The 19,525-nt window shown below is 44.9% G+C and overlaps 1 protein-coding gene across 4 annotated transcripts; it reads right to left on the reverse strand.

Annotated features, from left to right (window-relative positions):
• Positions 1-869: 869 nt before the first annotated feature.
• Positions 870-19,366, reverse strand: POLR3G (RNA polymerase III subunit G). 4 transcript variants are annotated; one of them, XM_072992550.2, is made up of 8 exons: positions 19,245-19,366; positions 14,121-14,243; positions 10,864-10,993; positions 9,224-9,295; positions 7,829-7,879; positions 6,674-6,744; positions 4,720-4,848; positions 870-1,259 (listed from the first exon to the last, which is right to left on the reverse strand). In XM_072992550.2, the coding sequence occupies exons 2-8, from the start codon at positions 14,232-14,234 to the stop codon at positions 1,173-1,175; spliced, it is 654 nt and encodes a 217-aa protein (XP_072848651.2). In that variant the 5' UTR covers positions 14,235-14,243; positions 19,245-19,366; the 3' UTR covers positions 870-1,172. The 4 variants fall into 4 exon arrangements, with proteins under 4 accessions (XP_072848651.2, XP_072848653.2, XP_078242495.1 ...); XM_072992552.2 differs by lacking the exon at positions 19,245-19,366 and adding an exon at positions 18,395-18,544; XM_078386369.1 differs by lacking the exons at positions 7,829-7,879; positions 19,245-19,366 and adding an exon at positions 18,395-18,523.
• Between the last annotated feature and the right edge of the window lie 159 nt (positions 19,367-19,525).

Here is a 19,525-nt window from a genome sequence, read left to right on the forward strand (position 1 = left end):
GAGCCGCTTCCCTGGAAGAGGTGGCGGCGGCGGCAGCTGCTATTGGTGGCGCTGTTGGAGGTGCTCTTCGAGGATGGGTTTGGAGTGAGCTCCTCTCTCAGGCATCGCTCAGTGGCGACTCGGGCACTCAGGGAAAAGGGCCGGCAGTGTGCCTCACTTACCAGCTCTCCCTCAAGACAGTGCCACTTGCACCCTCCATCTGGAACTGCAGCCTGCCAGTCGGCAGGCTGGCTGCAGTTCTGGATGGAGGGTGCAAGAGGTGCTGTCTTGGGAGAGAGGTGGCGAGCAAGGTGAGGCTTTTTTTTTACTCTTGACAGCAGAGGACACGTGGGCACTTTGGGGGGGACAGGCAAGCCGGGGGCCACAAACTATCACCCGGCGGGCCGCATGTTTGAGACCCCTGGGCTAAAGTGTTGGACTATAATTCAAGATGCAACTCCCTAGCCAGCCATGATGTTCACCAACTAATTTGGGGTGAATCAGAACTTCTCAGCCTATCTACCTCACAAAGTTCTGAAGATAGAGGGGAGCATGAGAACCACATGTGGCACCTTGAGCTCATAGGAGGAAATGGAGTGTATGAATGTTACAGATAAAATTAAAATGCTCCCTAGGCTGAAAATAGGATTGGGAAGGGAGACCTCTCCACTGGCTCTGATGCCAGTAGGAGTCAGAATGGGAATAAGCGGTCTCATGCTGCTATGGAAGGGCATGTATTCTAGAGGTTGTCCACCCTGCCATGCTGCCGCACCAGTCCTTGTTCAATACATGGCTTGTTTCAAGTGTAACTTTTGTTCTTACCTATCTACATTTCCTATAGCTCACCAACATAACTGCATATACAGTGCAAAGTAACATGGAGCCCTGCAGTGATCAACCCAATGATATTTTAGTGGGTGCAAAATATTTCTATTAAGTTAGTTCAAAGAAGCAAGGTATGGTGCGTAGGAGATATCTGAAGGTCTTTGTGTGCCAACAAAATCCTCTATCCCATCTGCTGGTACTGGACACCCAAACCACTTTTGAATACTAGGCTGCCAAACTCTCATGTTGATGAGAAGGAATAGTCTTTGCTAATCTTCTGAGCCTATTTTCTTTCATAATACAGAAACAAAATATGTATTCAGGTATCTTCCAGATGGTATCTTCTACTTGTTGAAACAATCTTGGTTTCAGTAAGTTGCTTCATCCATGTTATCATCACTGTTGGCTCCATAGTCATCACCATCTTCAAAATATGAAGCAATGTAGTCGTTCTCCTAGAGAAAAACATTTTGGCCTAGATTACTGTAAATCACAATTAGCATAGAAAGAGAATCCAGTGCTCACAGTTGAAGACAAATTGCAGTGCAAGACCAGGAAAGTAACTGGCAAAGTTAAACACTGATAAGTATTGCATCTAAGGAAAGTAACTGTAAAGCCTTGTTTCCTCAATGACGCAATGAAAGGAAGAGCCTAATTGCATAACACCCCAAAGAATTAGTTGGCTACGTCCATAGTTATGACATGACTATTCTTCTTACTTTTTTCTCTGACTATGGTGGGGAAATCCAGGATGCTGGCTATATCCACACTACTATGGCATCTCAATATATCACAATACTCTTCTATTTGATACGTCAGTTGCCATAGAATGGGAGAAGGAAAGTACAGCTGCATTCACATCCTGTCAATGGGCTTTTTTTAGGCTAAGGGCTCCTGTAGGCCTCTGTGAATACAATACAACCATGTGATCTTATCCTGATTTTTCCTGAACTGTGAATACAAGTGTGACCACATAGGACTCCGGTCTGATCCAACAGGGCTCATCTTATGTACTATACATTTTTCCACCTGCATGAAATAACATTTTGCATTTGAAAAGTGGCATTTTAAAAGATGTTCTTTTGAGAAACCAAGACAGTTTGAGAGCACATTGAGACAAAACATAAAGAAAGCAGCACAGCAGTACCAGTGTTTAATTTTTAAAGATGTTTTCTGCATAAGGTGGGATGCAAGCCAATTACAAATGCAAATTACTGCACTATTTACTTCTATCCACTGAATGATTCTGCACTCCATTAAAAAAATACTCATCTCTAAGAACATTTTGAAAATGTGCACAGATCTAAGATTCATTAGCATTAAGCCACAATTCTAGTATTCTTCAGTCAAACATTCCAATTCTAAATACATTTTGCTAGCCTAAGTGCAACGATTTAAATTCAATTACTTTTAGGAGGTGCATGCCCATGCAGCATTTTCAGATATGACATTAAAAATAACTTTATAGAGCATGTTACTGCTGAATATAAGCAATACAATACAGAAAATAAAGGGGGCAAAAAAGGGAGCTGTTTGGAAAATTAAAGTACACAGCATTGTGGCCCTCTTATGATTAAAAAGTATAGAAGACAGATGAATGGTGTAGAAATTCCTGAATGGTTTCCTGTACCTGCTCCACTCATGTGCCATGTCAGGAGACATCATCATCTGATCACACTGGTCTGTAAAATAGTGTTTGGTAAGCCAACCCATAACTGGATATGAGATAGGTTGTCTAAAGGAAGTAATGGTCTTAAATTGCAAGACCTTTCTAGGGCTAGTACGTCACAGAAATGAGTACACTCCCTCACATTTCATAAATATGTTAGTATACCGTATTTTTTTTGCTCCATAAGACACACCAAATTTTTAGAAGAAAACAGGAAAAAAATAATCTGGGAATTTTAGCCTGCTGGGCCAGCGGGGGCGAGGGTGGGGGAAGCCTCCAAACGGTCCGAGAGTACCTTCCAGGACCCTTCAGAAATGTCCTTCTGAAGGATCCTGGAAGGCCCTCTCAGACACTTTGGAGACTTCCCCCACCCTCACCCCTGCTGGCCCAGCAGGGTGAAATTCCCAGATTATTTTTTTCCTGTTTTCTTCTCCTAAAAATTTGGTGAGTCTTATGGAGAGGTCCGTCTTATGGAACACACCCTAGGACCCTTTGGAGGCTCACCCAGCCTCCCCCGTGGGGCCAGAGGGAGCGAAATTGCCACTTTCAGGGACTCTTCTGAACCTTCCCAAGCCTTAAAGAGTCCCTGAAGGCGGCGATTTCGCTCCATAAGACGCATACACTTTCCCCCCAACTTTTTTTGGGAAAAAGGTGCGTCTTATGGAGCGAAAAATACGGTATCTTTTCATGTGACAACACTGGAGAAATGATTCTTGGCTACAATGTAAAGCAGTGAGTATACAGCTTGTATAACTGTAAATGTGCTGTTCCCTCAAAATAACACAACACATAGCCATTAATTTTGAGACCACTGGCAACAAAAGTGACTACACCCCTAAGTGACAATATCCAAATTGGGCACAAAGTGTCAATATTTTGTGTGGCCACCCTTGTTTTCCAGCACTGCCTTAACGCTCTTGGGCACAGAGTTCACCACAGGTTGCCACTGGAGTCCTCTTCTACTCCTCCACGACGACATCACAGAGCTGATGGATGTTAAGAGACTTTGTGCACTTCTACCTTCCATTTCAGGATGCCCCACAGATGCTCAATAGGGTTTAGGTCTGGAGACATGCTTGGCCAGTCCATCACTTTTACCCTCAGCTTCTTTAGCAAGGCAGTGGTTGTTTTGGAGGTGTGTTTGGGGTTGTTTCCTGTTGGAATATTGCCCTGCAGCCCAGTCTCCAAAGGGACGGGATCATGCTCTGCTTCAGTATGTCACAGTACCAGTTAGCATTCATGGTTCCCTCAACGAACTGTAGCTCCCCAGTGCTGGTAGCACTCATGCAGCCCCAGACCATGACACTCCCAACACCATGCTTGACTATACGCATGACACATTTGTCTTTGTACTCCTCACCTGGTTGCCGCGACACACGCTTGACACCATCTGAACAAAATAAGTTTATCTTGGCCTCATCAGACCACAGGACATGGTTCCAGAAATCCATGTCCTTAGTCTGCTTATCTGCAGCAAACTGTATGCGGGCTTTCTTGTGCATCATCTTTAGAAGAGGCTTCGTTCTGGGACGACAGCCCTGGAGACCAATTTGATGCAGTGTGCGGCGTGTGGTATGAGCACTGACAGGCTGACCTCCACCCCACCCCTTCAACCTCTGCAGCAACGCTGGCAGCACTCATATATCTATTTCCCAAAGCCAACCTCTGGATATGATGAGCACGGGCACTCAATTTCTTTGGTTAAACATGGCAAGGCCTGTTCTGAGTGGAACATGTCCTGTTAAACTGCTGTGTGGTGTTGGCCACTGTGCTGCAGCTCAGTTTTAGATTTTTGACAATCTTCTTATAGCCTAGGCCATCTTTAAGTATAGGAACAATTCATTTTTACAGATCCTGATAGTTCATTACCATGAGGTGCTACGTAGAACTTCCAGTGACCAGTCTTAAAGAGGGAGAGTGATAACACCTGCTCCCCCTTCACACCTGAGACTTGTGGCACTAACGGGTCTCATGACACCAGGGAGGGAAAATGGCTAATTGGGCCCGATTTGGACATTGTCACTTAGTTGCGAGTGGTTTAGACATGAATGGCTGTGTGTTGCATTATTTTGAGGGGACAGCACATTTACACTGTTATATGAGTTGTATACTCACTGCTTTACATTGTAGCCATGTGTCCTTTCTTCAGTGTTGTCACATGAAAATATATTCTAAAATATTTATGAAATGTGAGGGGGTGTACTCACTTCTGTGATATACTTTAACAGCAACAAGACTAATGATACCTCTTCATTCTCCTCTTCATCATACTCCTCTGGTTCTTCAGCGTCCTCCTCCTCTTCCTCCTTCTTGTTCTTTTCTTTTTCTGTTTCTTCCTCATCTGACTTTTCATCACCTCCTCTCTTTTCTAACTCCTGTAAAAAAATTCACATATCTACGGCATCATTTGAACTTCCAGCTGGGGAGGATAAGTCTTTTACAAATACAGTGGTGCCCCGCTTGACGATTACCCCACTCCACGACGAATCCGCTTTATGATGAGTTTTTTGTGATCGCTATAGCCATCGCAAAACAATGATTCAAAGGAGTTTTTTTGCTTAACGATGATCGGTTCCCTCCTTCGGGAACCGATTTTTTCTCTTAACGATGGTTTTAAAATAGCTTATTGGCGGGTTGCAAAATGGCTCCCCGCTGTGTTTAGGACGGATTCCTCGCTTTACAGACACTGGAAAATGGCTGCCCTAGGGAGGATCTTCGCTGGACAATGACGTATTTCCCCCATTAGAATGCATTAACCGGTTTTTAATGCATTCTAATGGGTTTTTTAACTTTCACTTGACGACGATTTTGCTGGAACGGATTATTGTCGTCAAGCGGGGCACCACTGTAAACTACAGCAGAGGTAAAGTACAGCTTTCAAGACTTTTTTGGACTACAACTCCCAGAAGTTCTAGCCAGCTCAGACCACATTGAGGATAGCTGAGTCCACCTAAAGGGCCATACTTCCCTCATCCTTGAACTGACCAAACAAATAAAGTGATTAAAAGAATTGCTGGGGAAAACAAGCTGTGTGACCCCATCCTTGAACATCACAGATACTTAATTTGATCTTACTATATAAAATGGAATGCTAGTTATTTTTCAATGAGGAAATAACAATGATTTGACCATTAGTAACAAATCAGAAAAATATGAATTCCACATAAACACTGGAAAATAGGAAACTCGCCATCGAGTTAAGAAAAAGCGATGTTTAGCATTTATCCCTTTAACAGCTTATTTGAACCCCAAAAGAGATTTAAGCCTTTAGCTACTTTTTAAACATATCAATAACTATCCCTAGATTAACCATACTGTTTCAAATTAAAATCATTCTTTCAAAATTCCCATACATGGTACATGTTCATGTTAGCTGCCTTTTATGAGACACTGCCATCCTCATATAAAACATGGCAACAAGTCACCAACAGTCTAGTCCAGTGATGGCGAACCTTTAATGCCCAAACTGCAACACAAAACCAACTTATTTCAAAGTGCCAACACTACAATTAAACCTGAATGCTGATGTTTTAGTTTAGGGGAAAAAACCTGCCCAAGCACTGCAAGGGTTAAAGGGTTTTTTTCCCCCTAGGGGCAGTATTAACAGAGAAATTCTTACCTGTCCTCTAACCCCCCATCGGGTTAGACCGGTAATGGCTGCCATTGCACCCCTTCGCTAGGACACTGCACCAGCAGAGGGGAGTCCTGAAATCTGGGATTAGAGGATGGGTAAGTATTTCTCAATGGCGACTTATGCTCGTGTGCCCACAGAAAGGGCACTGCGTGCCAGCTATCATAGGTTTGCCATTGCTAGTCTAGTCCAACAAGCTACTTGCAGTTAAGTGAAAGTAACACAGATTGTACCCAGTGTGATGTAGTAGACAGAGTCACGGACTAGGACTCTTGAAGATCATGGTCGTGGAAACTCAACTGGTGGAGTGCAACTGGTAAAACCACTTCTTAAATATTTCACCTTGAAAACCCTATTAGGATTCCTACAAGTCAGCTCTGTCATACATAACTAACCCAAATTACTCAGTAAGGCTGTGAAGTCCTTTTGTCATTTCTTTTTCAAAAGAGGTTTGTGGCAATTGCTTTTTTTAACATTTCCATTTTCCATTTCCATACTCTCAACAAAGACAATTGCTGCATAATGAAAACTAGGGTAGGGGGAAATGCAGTGAGTAGAAGAGACCTTACCTCTATCTTTTTCAACACATCCACATTAGTTTTTGAAGCATCAGGTTTTGGTTTTTTTCCTTTTCCACCTACTGAAGTAAAAAAAAAAAACCACAACCTTCTTAATATTATATTCTTCAAAATTCAAACATATCTACAGTGGGGTCTTGACTTGAGAACTTAATCCGCATTGGAAGGCGGTTCTCAAGTCAAAAAGTTCTCAAGTCAAATCTGCATTTCCCATAGGAATGCATTGAAAACCATTTGATCCGTATCTGCTCTTTTCCATCCATAGAAACTAATGGGAAGCTGCTATTCTGCCTTCAACCACTAGAGGGGGATATTTTGTTTCTTTTTTTCTCAGGTCAAGAAAGGTGCAGGGAAGGCAGGAAAATACAGTCCAGGCAGTACAGTACCAGGCAGTCTGAAGACTGTCTCCCAATCCACTCTCTAAACGCTGGGAGGAGTGAGGAAGCAGACAGGCACCCTTTTCACTGGCCAACAGTTAACTGAAAGTTCACATTTTGCACTTTCCCTGCCTCCCACGTGCTTTTTTTTCAGTTCTTAACTCAAATCTAAGTACTTAAGTCAAGTCAATGTTTTCCTATGAGAGCGGTTCTTAAGTCAAAATGTTCTTAACTCGAGCCGTTCTTAAGTCAAGACCCCAGTGTATAGCATATTTTACTCACTGTGTAAGTGACATTGTCCTCATTTGGAAAATAATGAAGCAGGAAGAGTAGAGTACCGTATGAATGAACTAATTAGATGGACATCCCAGAAGTTAGATGCATCAATCAGAAACCCTGTACCTACTGTCATTCTAGTAGATTTGCCTGACTCAACATTTGTGTGCATTTGTGTTTTGATAATATGTAATGCTTTGATAAAAATGCTATAAAGGCTTACAGCAATGTTTTATTCACTTCTTCTCCCAAGATTAGTATAATCAAAGAAGTGATTTTAAAACCACCGAACATCTACAAAACCAACTTCAACGTTTTAAAATTCTATTTAAAAGAAACATAAAAAGAGTTTAAGAAATATATATTTTTAAAAATTGCCCTAGTCTTTTGCCACTCTCTCATTAAAACTTGATCAAAGCCCCACTAAGAAAAATTATTCTCACTCTCAAGAAACAGGTATTAGTGTTTTATAGGCATGCTAAATGAATGTTACCTTTTTTAATTATTTTCTTTGGTTTCAGTTCTCTTGGGAATCTTCTCCAGTCTTCATAAAAATATATTAAAATACAAATATTTTGTCAAAGAAATTTTTAACGAACAGGAACTGAAACCATATCCAAAAGTCTTTTGCCTACTGCATTAACAAGGCCTGATTCTTCACACAAATCTCAGCATTACTGTAAAATAATCCTGTTGAAATCAATGGCTAGTACAGCTGGAATAATCATGCAATTAACTTATGAGGTCCAACCAACTGATGCAAGGAATCATTACTAGGACTGGCACAAGACATTTTGCTGTTGGAGGCGAAGAAGAAGCTAGTGCCTCCCATTAAGTCAATCAAGCAAACCAACCAGATCTGCTGAAAGAAGGGTACAGTGGTGCCTCGCTTAATGATGATGATCCGTTCCAGGAAAATCGCTGTTAAGCGAAAACATCGTAAAGCGAAAATAAAAACCCCATTGAAACGCATTGAAACCCATTCAATGCGTTCCAATGGGGTAAAAACTCACAGTCCAGCGAAGATCCTCCATACAGCGGCCATTTTCGCTGCCTGTATAGCGAAGAATCCGTCCCTAAACACAGCGGGGAGCCATTTTAATCACCTGACAGCCATTCTGAAACCGCCAATCAGCTGTTCAAAAAACGTCATTTTGCGAAGAATCGGTTCCCAAAGCAGGGAACCGATCATCGCAAAGCGAAATTCCCCCATTCAGACCATCGTTTTGCGATTGCAATTGCAATCGCAAAAAGATCGCCATTAAGCGGTTTCGTTGTAATGCGGGGCAATCGTAAAGCGAGGCACCACTGTATTTCTACTGGCATACTGCCCACATAAGAGGCCTTTGCCTATTCCTAACCCTCTACAGCTGACACACAAGTTATGAATGGACTCTCTATTTTACAAGATTATGTTTACAGCAGGAACTGAATGGAGTATAAGTGGAAGTAGCATTAAGTAAATGTAAGCCTACTCCGATATAATTTTGTATGATGTTAAATAGCATCACGAGGAGCCATATAACTTCACTCCTATTGAAATGGGATCTAAATAACAATTCTATGAAAAACCACACAAATGGAACCATGACTATCACATGGTACTTTGCCACCAGAGATGCAAGCAGTGCGCTCCCCATTATGCCATCAACAGAAAGAGTTGAGATTTCTTTTAACACTGGGGAACACTGATAACTAGTTAGTGTTCCCCAGTGCATGAGGATAGGAAGTCACAGGGCACCTAGGTCACCAAACAGAGGGGAATAGCATGGGGCTCAAGAGGCCTGGCCAGAGGAGAATGCCACTGCCAGGCTGCTGTGCCCTCAGCTGCCTATCTCACTCTCCCTAATGGTATGGCCAGTCCTACCCAGGATGTTTGTTCCCTTACCTGGAGTCCACTGTTGGTCCTCTTCACTTATCTTCAAATATTTTTTGCTGTACCTTTCAACAGGTACAAAACCTAGAGACAAACCAAATCTCTAAAATCATTGAAGAGATTCCTTTTACAAAGACAAGTTTCCATATTATTGACGGCAAACATTTGTCCATTTGTTTGCTACAAGGCTCTCAAGCAAATCATTGGTTTTGTGAGGATAATCTGATAGGTATGTTGACTTACTGATTGCAGACAAAGACAATGAAACAAATAAAATCATAAGAGAGGTTAAAAATTATACAGTAAATCAAAGGGCAAACGCATGTGTCAGAGCACATACTAACAAAAGGGCTGTGATATGCCTAGTAACTTTAGGACAGAATATGGCATGCACTCACACTCCAATGCCTCTTGGGGCAAGAAGGTATTTTGAAGGTATTTTCCTTCCACCTCCTTCATTCTTACAACATATGAATAATCATATAATTTCAAGTGTGAGAGAAAGGATGCACTGGAATCAGAGCTTTTTGCACAATCTCACCATGGCCATGCTGTTGTCAAAAGCCAATACAGAGTGCCTCCATTTTAAAATGAAATATTTTCAGCTCTGTTCTAAACACCATGTTTAGTACAGTAAGACCCATATCAACAGGGCATTGGTTTCAAGTCACCCTGTGGATGCTGAAAAATGTGGAATTCTATTTTAATTAAACTTAAATATATATATAGAAAATACTGAAACATTAAAAGAAAAATCCCCCATATATATAAAATCCTATTAGGGATGCTACAATTCAATATATATGGGGGATTTTTCTTTTAATGTTTCAGTATTTTCAGACCATGGATAAGTGAATCAGTGGATACTGGTCCTACTATATATAAAAAAGTCTTCTGCATAATCCAAAGACAAGGGTGGATGATACCTTGGTCATTAAAATACCACATAATAAGCTAGCCTTCAACTCCTGCAAGTCTAAACCTTCCCCAACCTGACATTCTCCAGATGGTTTAGAGTGGTCCCCAACCTTTTTTATACCGCGGACCAGTTGGTGGTGGGGACAGGGTCCATGCGTGGGTGGGGCAACCCCCTGCGCTCATGCACATGCACGATGGGGCTACGCGAAGGGGCAGGGTGCTCACGCACACATGTGAAGGGGCAGGGTGCTCGCGTGCGCACACTCACAAAATTGCACAAATGGCGCTCCAGGGTGCGTGCACACACTTGCGCGATTGCGCAAAGGGTGGCGCGGGGTGTGTGGAAGATCTGTCTCCATGGCCTGGTCCAGCCAAGGCCACAGACTGGCAGCGGGCTGCAGACAGGGGTTTGGGGAACCCTGGTTTAGACAACATTCCAACATTTCTGACCATGCTAACTGCATCAACAGGGTGCTAGTTTAGGGAGAGCTCTATCTTATTCTTAAATAATCATTATAATCATCCTGCATTAATCTGATGTTGTAATGCAGGTTCTCAAGATCAACTAGTTTAATTTCTAGGCTAGCCCAACATCTATGACTGTTGCTCCAAAAAAAAAAAGTTTACCGATTTTCTCAGTTGCACGGCATTATATTACACTATAATATAACCCCTTATATTGAACACTTTATATATGCAGGACTTTGTGGAATAAAACAATGTGACACTCTCACCTTGATATTCATCCCTTTTGGACATGAAATAAGGTGTCCTTTGCATTGCTCCTCTCAGCTCTTGTTTTAAAGCCAAAAGATAATCTTCACTCTCTCCAGTTTTCACGGGCATTGCTTTGAAATCTGTCATCTACAAAAGTAAAAAGTTGACTGAGTGGGTTAATTTGCTTAACAACAGTTTTTTTTTTTTTAAGGCGAGGAAAGCAAAATGCCTCCCTTTCTTTTCACAAAAGAAGCAAAGCAAACCCACTTAGAGAGCAAGTGGGAGGCCCAGCTACTGGTAGCATCCACCACTCTTGCTCACTAGGCATGGTTTTCATTAGAGGTGGGCATGACAGCCACACAGCTGATTCGGTGTCTCAACCCCCTCCAGCAGATGCCCACTCAGAGGCAGCACCAGGAAGAGGCAGGGCAGGGAAGCCAGGGCATTTCATCTGAGTGGGCACCTGGTGGAAGGGGCAGAGCACCAAATTGCAATCAGCTGTGGCCAGCAGCTGAACCAGCACAAACTGTGAATTCGTGCCCATCTCTAGTCACCACCGTGCCCAAGGAGCAAGAGTGGTGAATGAAATCAGTAGCTGGGCATCCCACTTGCTCTCTAGGTTTGACAAATTTGAGGGTTGGGATATAGGACTTTTCATCCACTAATAGCAGCAACCAGTGGTAAATTTGGACATGCAGGTTCTCATTGTGACAACCTCATACCAGCCCCTCGTTAGAAGACATTCCAATAAGCAAGACTGGTTCATAGCTACAAATTAGGAACAAACCTGAAAAAATTAATGGCTGCTAACTGCCCATTTGTGATGCAATCAGTCACAAACGCTTTGCATTACAGCATGGATAGACTGCAACAATATATCGTATTTGCCCGTGTATAAGACAACTTTTTTGGCCCCAAAAACATGCCTCCAAGTGGGGGTGTGTCTTATACTCTGGGTACACTTCAGTTGGGCCAGGAAGGAGCCGCCGCCACCACCGTTGAGTGAGTGACGCGGGGCCGCGCCGGCAGGGGAGGAAGGCAGGTTGGCAGGCAGGCGGTCGGTCCGGACGGAGGGAAGGAAGCAGAGCCAGCCATGCCTGAACGGCCAGAGCTCGCCGCCGGTCTGCCAGCCGCCCCACGCCACTGAGCCAGCTGCCCGCTCGCTCGCCCGCCACTTGATAGCCGCTTCCCCTCCTCCTCCTCCACCGCCGCCCACCCGGCCACTTCCCCTCCTTCTCGCCCTCCTTGCCGCTGAGCCAGCTGCCTGCTCACCGCCAGAGAACTGCTTCCCTTCCCCCCCTCCTCCGCTGCTGCCACCCGCCCGGCCGCTTCCCCTCCTCGTCCATTCTATATTTTGAGTGGAAATGTTGGGGGCCGTCTTATATGCACAGTCGTCTTGTACGCTGGCAAATACGGTAATGTTCTCTGGAAAATCCATTTTCTTTCAGATGATACGAGGATTTCATCAAAGTCTAAGGGGAACGGTGGATGCTATCATAATCCTTGATACTCAAAAAGTCCTAGGACTTCAACCCTGTGAGCCTTGTCTCTCCTACGCCACTGCAACAGCAACTGAGAGTGGAATCAATATAAAACTAAAGAAAAAAACCAGACCCGGGCGTAAAAGAGACAGGGTGGTTGCAGAAAAAGTATTGTCTTAAAAAGGAAATGAGAACTGAAGCTGCAATTGTCCTTGACACACTTGCACTGCAGTACTAAAATTTGGCTGGTGGTTCCCCATCCCTCTACAAGCACATCAAATTCTTGAAACAAGTTCCACAAGTGGGTTAGACATTTCTACCCAAAATTTGTGGCAGAAGCAAATGCTACAATTAACTACTCTCTTACAGAAATTGATTTTAAAGCCAGATGTGACAGAGTGACCTTCCATCTTTCCAAACTATGCTAAAAACCAAAGCTTGAAAAAGTTACTTTTTGGGACTCCAGTAGAGATGGCCATGAACACCCAGTTCAATGGTTGATGCCAATTCATTTATTGGCCAAACTGGAGTTTGGCACTTCAAAGCCCTGACTCCTCTGGTGGGCACCCATTCAGAGACAGTGCTTGGAGAAGATGGGCAGGGAAGCCATTGTGAGTGGGCACCCGCCAGAGGAGGCAGGGCTCTGAAGCACCAAATACTTGTCCAGCCCATCAACACACTTCTATATGTTATACAGATCCAAACTTTGGAAACTTGCTTTTAAAGAAGTAATTATTCATTCTGACAGAGATCTGCCAAAAGCATTGTTCTCTTGACAAATAAGACCTGCCAGCAGAAGAGACAAAAAGAAAGTGGCAGAGAGATAGGGGAGGAACTCTATTATACCAGATCCAAACCTCTTCCCGTCAAGGGAGAAAAACGCAAAGGCAATATAATGTTAGGTCACAGCAAGAGTAGTTCTAAGAAATCCACAGTTGTAGGCTGGGAGGGGACAGGATGCACCTAATGTTGTGTTGGTTCAGTTGGACCTTGGCCATTTTGTCCATTTAGGACTGCACCTAAATTTTGTGCGGATTTGCTTTAAGTTCACTAATGCATCCTTTATCACCACCTCTGCAGACTTGCTCCCTATGGATCTGGCCAATTATTTTCCAGTATTAACTGTGATGCACTATGCTCTTGATATCTATTCGCGAAGGCTTTCACGGCCGGGATCTAATGGTTGTTGTGGGTTTTTCGGGCTCTTTGGCCGTGTTCTGAAGGTTGTTCTTCCTGATGTTACGCTGGTCTCTGTGGCCGGCATCTTCAGAGGACAGCAACCAGAGCACAGAGTGCTGTCCTCTGAAGATGCCGGCCACAGAGACTGGCGAAACATTAGGAAGAACAACCTTCAGAACACAGCCAAAGAGCCCGAAAAAACCAGAACAACCAACTCTTGATATCTGTTCATTGGTTCCTCTGCAGGCATTCTCAAAATGTACAGACCACAGAGGACATACAATAAGGGCAGCATTCCGCCCATAAAAGTGACAGTCTGAAGAAAAGGAGCCTGATGCAATGGTATAGGCTCTCCCCTTGAGCCCAGAACATGAACAAAGGTTCTGTCTCATATGGAGAGCCTACATGGATATCCCAGCCTCATCCTTTTCAGACACTGACATCCTTTTCAAACAGTAATGACAGAGGGAGTACAGTTGGCATACTCCCCTCAATGCATAAGCGCCATACAAACATTGAGAATGCCTGAATAGGGATGATAAAGCATGGAAATGAACATTTCATCCATATGGCAGAGTATGGCTTCAAATTCTGGCTTTTTGCTATACACTTACTGGATATAGTGGAGGCGGCTTGAATACGGCTTCAGGTAGCACTTCTCCTCGAGCAAAGCCTATAGCTTCAATGTTGAAGGTTAAGGAACCACGTCCTCGTCCTGACCTGGCCATTTTGAATAACTGAAAAGAACAACCTTCATTTAGTATTTTTTCTGGTGCTGCATAGACCCCACAATAAATGCAAACCTAGACTTGGAAAATTGTATTTGAAATCACAAAGCATGCAGACATCATAACAATTTGCTTTAAGAAACACAAATGCATGCATTGCTACTAATTATCAAGCCAATCACATTAACAGAAAGTCTCAAATAGGAACAAGAATTTGCATGCTGGTTTCTTTCAGTATTATTCTGCCCCCTTTGATTGCAACAGTAATACAATATCTATTATGCTTTAAAGAAAAAACTCTTGCACAAGGCCACCATGTTCCATCAAATTTTCTCTAATACCTCTTCTAACACACAGTCATTGGGTTGGGATTCCACCAAGTTCATTAAAGCAACTTTATACCATAGCACAAAGCAAGGGTCAAGAAAATTATCTTAAACTAGCTGCCCTGAAGGCAAGTTCCATTGAATGATCCAAATGAATACATTTAGGAGGACTGGGCTGCAAAGGATGATTGCTGGCCCTTACCAAGGAAATCTAAAAAAAGATTGACCTCCTCAGTTGCAACATAGTGTGCAGTTACCCTGTTTCCCCCAAAATAAGACCTAACCTGAAAATAAGCCCTAATATAAGCCATACCCCAAAAATAAGCCCTAGTTAAGGAAACCCGCCCTCCACCATTGTACAGTAACCAGAAGATGACAACTGTTTTTGAATAAATGTAGATTGTTGTGCATGACAAAATATCCCCTGAAAATAAACCCTAATGTGGTTTTTTTTTGGGGGGGGGGAGCAAAAAGTAATATCATGCCTTATTTTGGGGGAAATACGGTATATCTGCTCTGGACATGTTTCAACAGCTTATTCAAAGGTGGTTCATTTGGTATTGTTTCAGGCATTAATACTTACTACTTTTCCTACTTGCAGCAAATTTTGAGCAATGCTGTTCAGAAGTGGGTTAACCAATCAATACTTCCACCCAACAAATTGAGTACAGTGGTGCCTCACAAGACGATTGCCTCGCGGGATGAAAAACCCGCAAGACGAATGGTTTTTGTGATCGCTGTTTTGTTTTTTTCTTAGCTTGTGCTGGGGTGTGTGTTATGCCAAGTTTTTTTTTTTATTGCTTTTTGGTATGTTGCACAGGAAAGGTGGTGGACTTAGCTTGTGCTGGGGGCATGTTATGCCAAGTTTTTTTTTCCTTAGCTTGTGCTGGGGGTGTGTGTTATGCCAAGTTTTTTTTTCTTCTTAGCTTGTGCTGGGGAGTGTTGTGCCACTTGTTTGTCCAGGGCAGTTTTGGCCAGTGATGGGAAGGTGTGTGGGAAGGTCAAGTGGATGTAAAGCACTGCCTTTTGTTTTTGTGAATGTAGCAGCTGCTGACATGGGTCCCAAGAAGCCTGCTTCTGCAGAGGCCAGGAAGATGATGAAGGAGAAGATTACACTTGAGATGAAGAAGGAGATTATCAGGAAGCATGACGGAGGCATGCGAGTGCTAGATATCACCTGGGAGTATGGGAGGAATCCATCGACCATTGGGACCATCCTTAAGACGAGGGAGAAGATCCTTGCCACAGATGTAGCCAAGGGAGTCACCAGGATCGTGAAGAACTGGCCAGCTGTTCTGGAGGAGGTGGAGAAGTTGCTCCTCATCTAGATGCAAGAGAAGCAGCGTTCGGGGACACAGTGACTGAGGCTGTCATTTGTGAGAAGGCCAAGGCCTTGTATGCAGACCTCGTGCAGCAAGAGCCAGGAACCTCAGCCGAGCTAGAAGAATTCAAGGAAAGCAGAGGCTGGTTTAAAGATTCAAAACCAGATCTGGAATCCACAGCATGGTCAGGCATGGAGAGGCTGCCAGTTCCGATGTTCCTGTAGCTGAGGACTTTGCCATGGAGTTCCTGGAGGTCGTGACAACACAAGGCTACCTTCCACAGCAGGTCCTCAACTGTGATGAGACCGGACTTTTTTGGAAGAGGATGCTCAAAAAGACCTTCCTCATTCAAGAGGAGAGCAAGCTGCCTGGCCACAAGCCCATGAAGGACCGTCTGACCCTCCTCTTCTGTGCCAACGCCAGCAGGGACCTGAAGCCCTTGCTGGTGTACCACTCTGAGAATTCATGGGCTTTCAAGAAGCACAAGGTGAACAAAGGCCAGCTGAGCGTGCTGTGGCGATCCACCGCTAAGGCCTGGGTCACACACAGTCTTTTGTGGACTGGGTCAATCTTGCTCTTGGCCCTGCTGTCAAGCAGTATCTGCCAGACAATGACCTGCCACTGAAGGCCCTGCTCCTCATGGACAATGCCCCAGCTCATCCTCCAGGCCTTGAGGAAGACTTGTTGGAGGAGTTCAATTTCATTAAAATCATGTTTCTTCCACCTAGCACCACCCCGGTACTCCAGCCAATGGATCAGCAGGTGATTGCTAATTTCAAGATATTGTCACCTGTTTGAAGTTGATCAACATAGCCTGGAACAGGATCAGCCGGAGAAAATTCTGCTTGGCGCAACCTGTGGCCAGACTGTATGGCAACAAGTGACTCTGGTGTTTCTGCGCCTGCACCAGAGTCAACAGTGATGGAGGACATTGTTGCCTTGGGGAGGGCCATGGGCCTTGAGGTCACAGAGGAGGACATCTGTGAACTGGTGGAGGGCCATGACTGGGAGCTGTCCACCCAGGAGCTGGTTGAGCTGCAGGCAGAGGCTATGGAGGAGCAGGTCTCTTTGGGAGAGGAAGAAGAGCCTGGGGAGGAACATCTGTCCACCACTAAACTCAAGGAGCTCTTAGACCAGTGGCAAAACATGCAGACTCTAGTGCAGCGGTACCACCCGGATAAGGCTGTGGCACATGACCTTGCTAACATGTTTAACGCAAGGGTCATATCCCCTTTCAGAGGGATGCTCAAAAGACGGCAGAAGCAGCTATGGAGATGTTCCTCACAAAGAGCCTGAGACAGGAAGAGGAACTTGCTGCTTCTACCAGTGGTGCCCAGTTGCCTTCCTCCTCCTCCTAGAAGACTGCTGTTGTGATGTGGGGACAGTTCTGTGTGTCTCCAGTTTCCTGAATTAAAACACTGGTCCTGGTGGTTTAGAGCCTCACTTCTTCACTTTAAAATGTGAAATGTAAAATGTTTCTGTAATGTTGGTTTCTGTACGTTTATGCACTTTCTGAAGAGATTTGCACAATCCAATGACTGTTAGTTTCTGTTCAGTTTCAATGAAGGCAGATGTCCCTGCCTCATGTTTGTTGATTTTTAAATGTTTTTCTATGATATTTATAAAGTTAAAGTTTATTGATTGAATTTTTTGAAATCACCTGCATAGTATTTATGACATTAAAGAGCACTTCATAAACCCTTTGTAAATCAAATTTGACTTTGTTCTGACTTTTTTTGCCCATAGGAATGCATTAATTAGATTTCAATTCATTCCTATGGGAAAACGTGTTTCACAAGATGAATTTTTTGCAAGATGACGATTCTCACGGAACGAATTAAATTTGTCTTGCAAGGCACCACTGTATTTCAGATATGGATGCTCCACAGGCAAATATGCTGGGGCAGAACACATTCTTAATACCCAGACTGGAGCCTCAATTTGATCAAATCTCTAAAATTCCAGCATCCTTTACTTCATTATGCAGTGCACATTATTTGTTATTACCATATTTGCTGGCGCACAAGGCGACCGGCCGTATAAGACAACCCCTCAACAGGAGGAGAAGGAAGAGGAGAAAGGGGTGGGTGGTGGTCGAGCAAGTGCGCCGCTGGCTCAGCGGCGTGGGGCAGCGGGCAGCAGCTCAGGCATGGCAGCAAGAGGGCGAGGAAGAGCGGAAGAGGCTGAGTGGACGGCGGCAAGAGGAGGAGGAAGAGGAAAAGGGAAACAGGCAGGGTGGCAGGCGAGCGAGGACACGGCTGGCTCAGCGGCACGGTGGGCAGCCTGGCGGCAGGCTCTGGCCACTCAGGCATAGCAGGCTGTGCTTCCCTCCCTCCATCCAGACCGACTGCCTACCTGCCTTCTTCCCCGGCCAGCGCGGCCCCGTGTCATTCAGTGCACCCGGCATACAAGACGACCCCCCACTTGGAGGCATGTTTTTTGGGCCCAAAAAGTCATCTTGTACGCCGGCAAATACGGTAGTAGTGTATTATTTGCAGTCTTATGCAAATACCTGAGCTCACTGATGGAATTGTGAGGTATGAATGGGAATCACGACATCATGCAGGAGCAGCAGTGAATAATTTACAGCCATCTATCTAGCGAAACTCCAGTGAAGCAACAGAGGCCTAAATGCATATCTAAAACGTTGGGTTTGATGAGTCCATGTTCAAGACCCCACCCAGAGTAACATTTACTGAGGCAACCTTGAGCTTAAAACCCCAGTTTTAAACTGATATAATCGTTGAGAACATCTCCTTTGGACAAACTGGATTACATTTTAAGGAGAAAGGCAAGATAAAAATATTTAAACAAAATTTAGCTTATTCAGCACTGTGTGACCTTTTCCCATGAACTCTCCCAGGGCCTGAGCTTGTGCGATGTGACTGCCCAGTGTTTCTGAGGGGTTTGTGCTCCCTTGGGGGTCTTGAGGCAAGAAGGTCCTTACTGAGGCGCTGAGTCATAAAATGGGGAAGGGGGGGATTGTGCCTAGCTATATTCTGCTTCAGCCCAAGGTCGGCTCTTCAACTTCTACAAACCCAGTCAGGGCTGTCACTCAGGTGGAGCAACGGGCTTTGCCCTAGGGCGCCAAAGCGTAGAGCTGCTTAGACTGGTAAATGTTAGGAAAATAAACAGCAACGCCGCCCCGCCATGCTAATCGCTCTCCTGCTTTTGAAGGCGTCACTCCTTCTCGCGGGCGGGCGTTTGGGCACGACCTTCTCTCCCTCCTTTTTAACGGAAGGCTCGCTGCCCCTATGAAGCTGTGGATGGGCGAGCGAACGCCCCCCCCCCACTTCAAGCTTCACCGAAACCTCTCCTCCCGCCCTGTCCGAGCCAGCTTCGGTCTCTGCCCAGTCACCCACCGAGAGAGCGCGGCACGTCCAGCCGCACCCCAGAGGGGAACGCTCCACGAGCGGAGCCCTCGGCTATCTCCCCGGCGCGTGGGCTGAAGCTGGCTTCCCCCCCCCATTCCCCGCCAGCTCTGGCTCCAGGCCGAGCTCCCTCATCCTCGTCCGCGGGCAGCCGGCCGCCTTCCGTCTCCCCCCCCCCCACGCCCCGCGTCCGCCGCGCCAAGCCCGCCATCCCGCGCCGTTCGCTTCGCCCCGTCACGCGCTACCGCAGTGGGCAGGGACGGGGGTGGGGG

Source organism: Pogona vitticeps, chromosome 2 (genome assembly GCF_051106095.1).
Source record: "Pogona vitticeps strain Pit_001003342236 chromosome 2, PviZW2.1, whole genome shotgun sequence".
Lineage (NCBI taxonomy): Eukaryota > Metazoa > Chordata > Lepidosauria > Squamata > Agamidae > Pogona > Pogona vitticeps.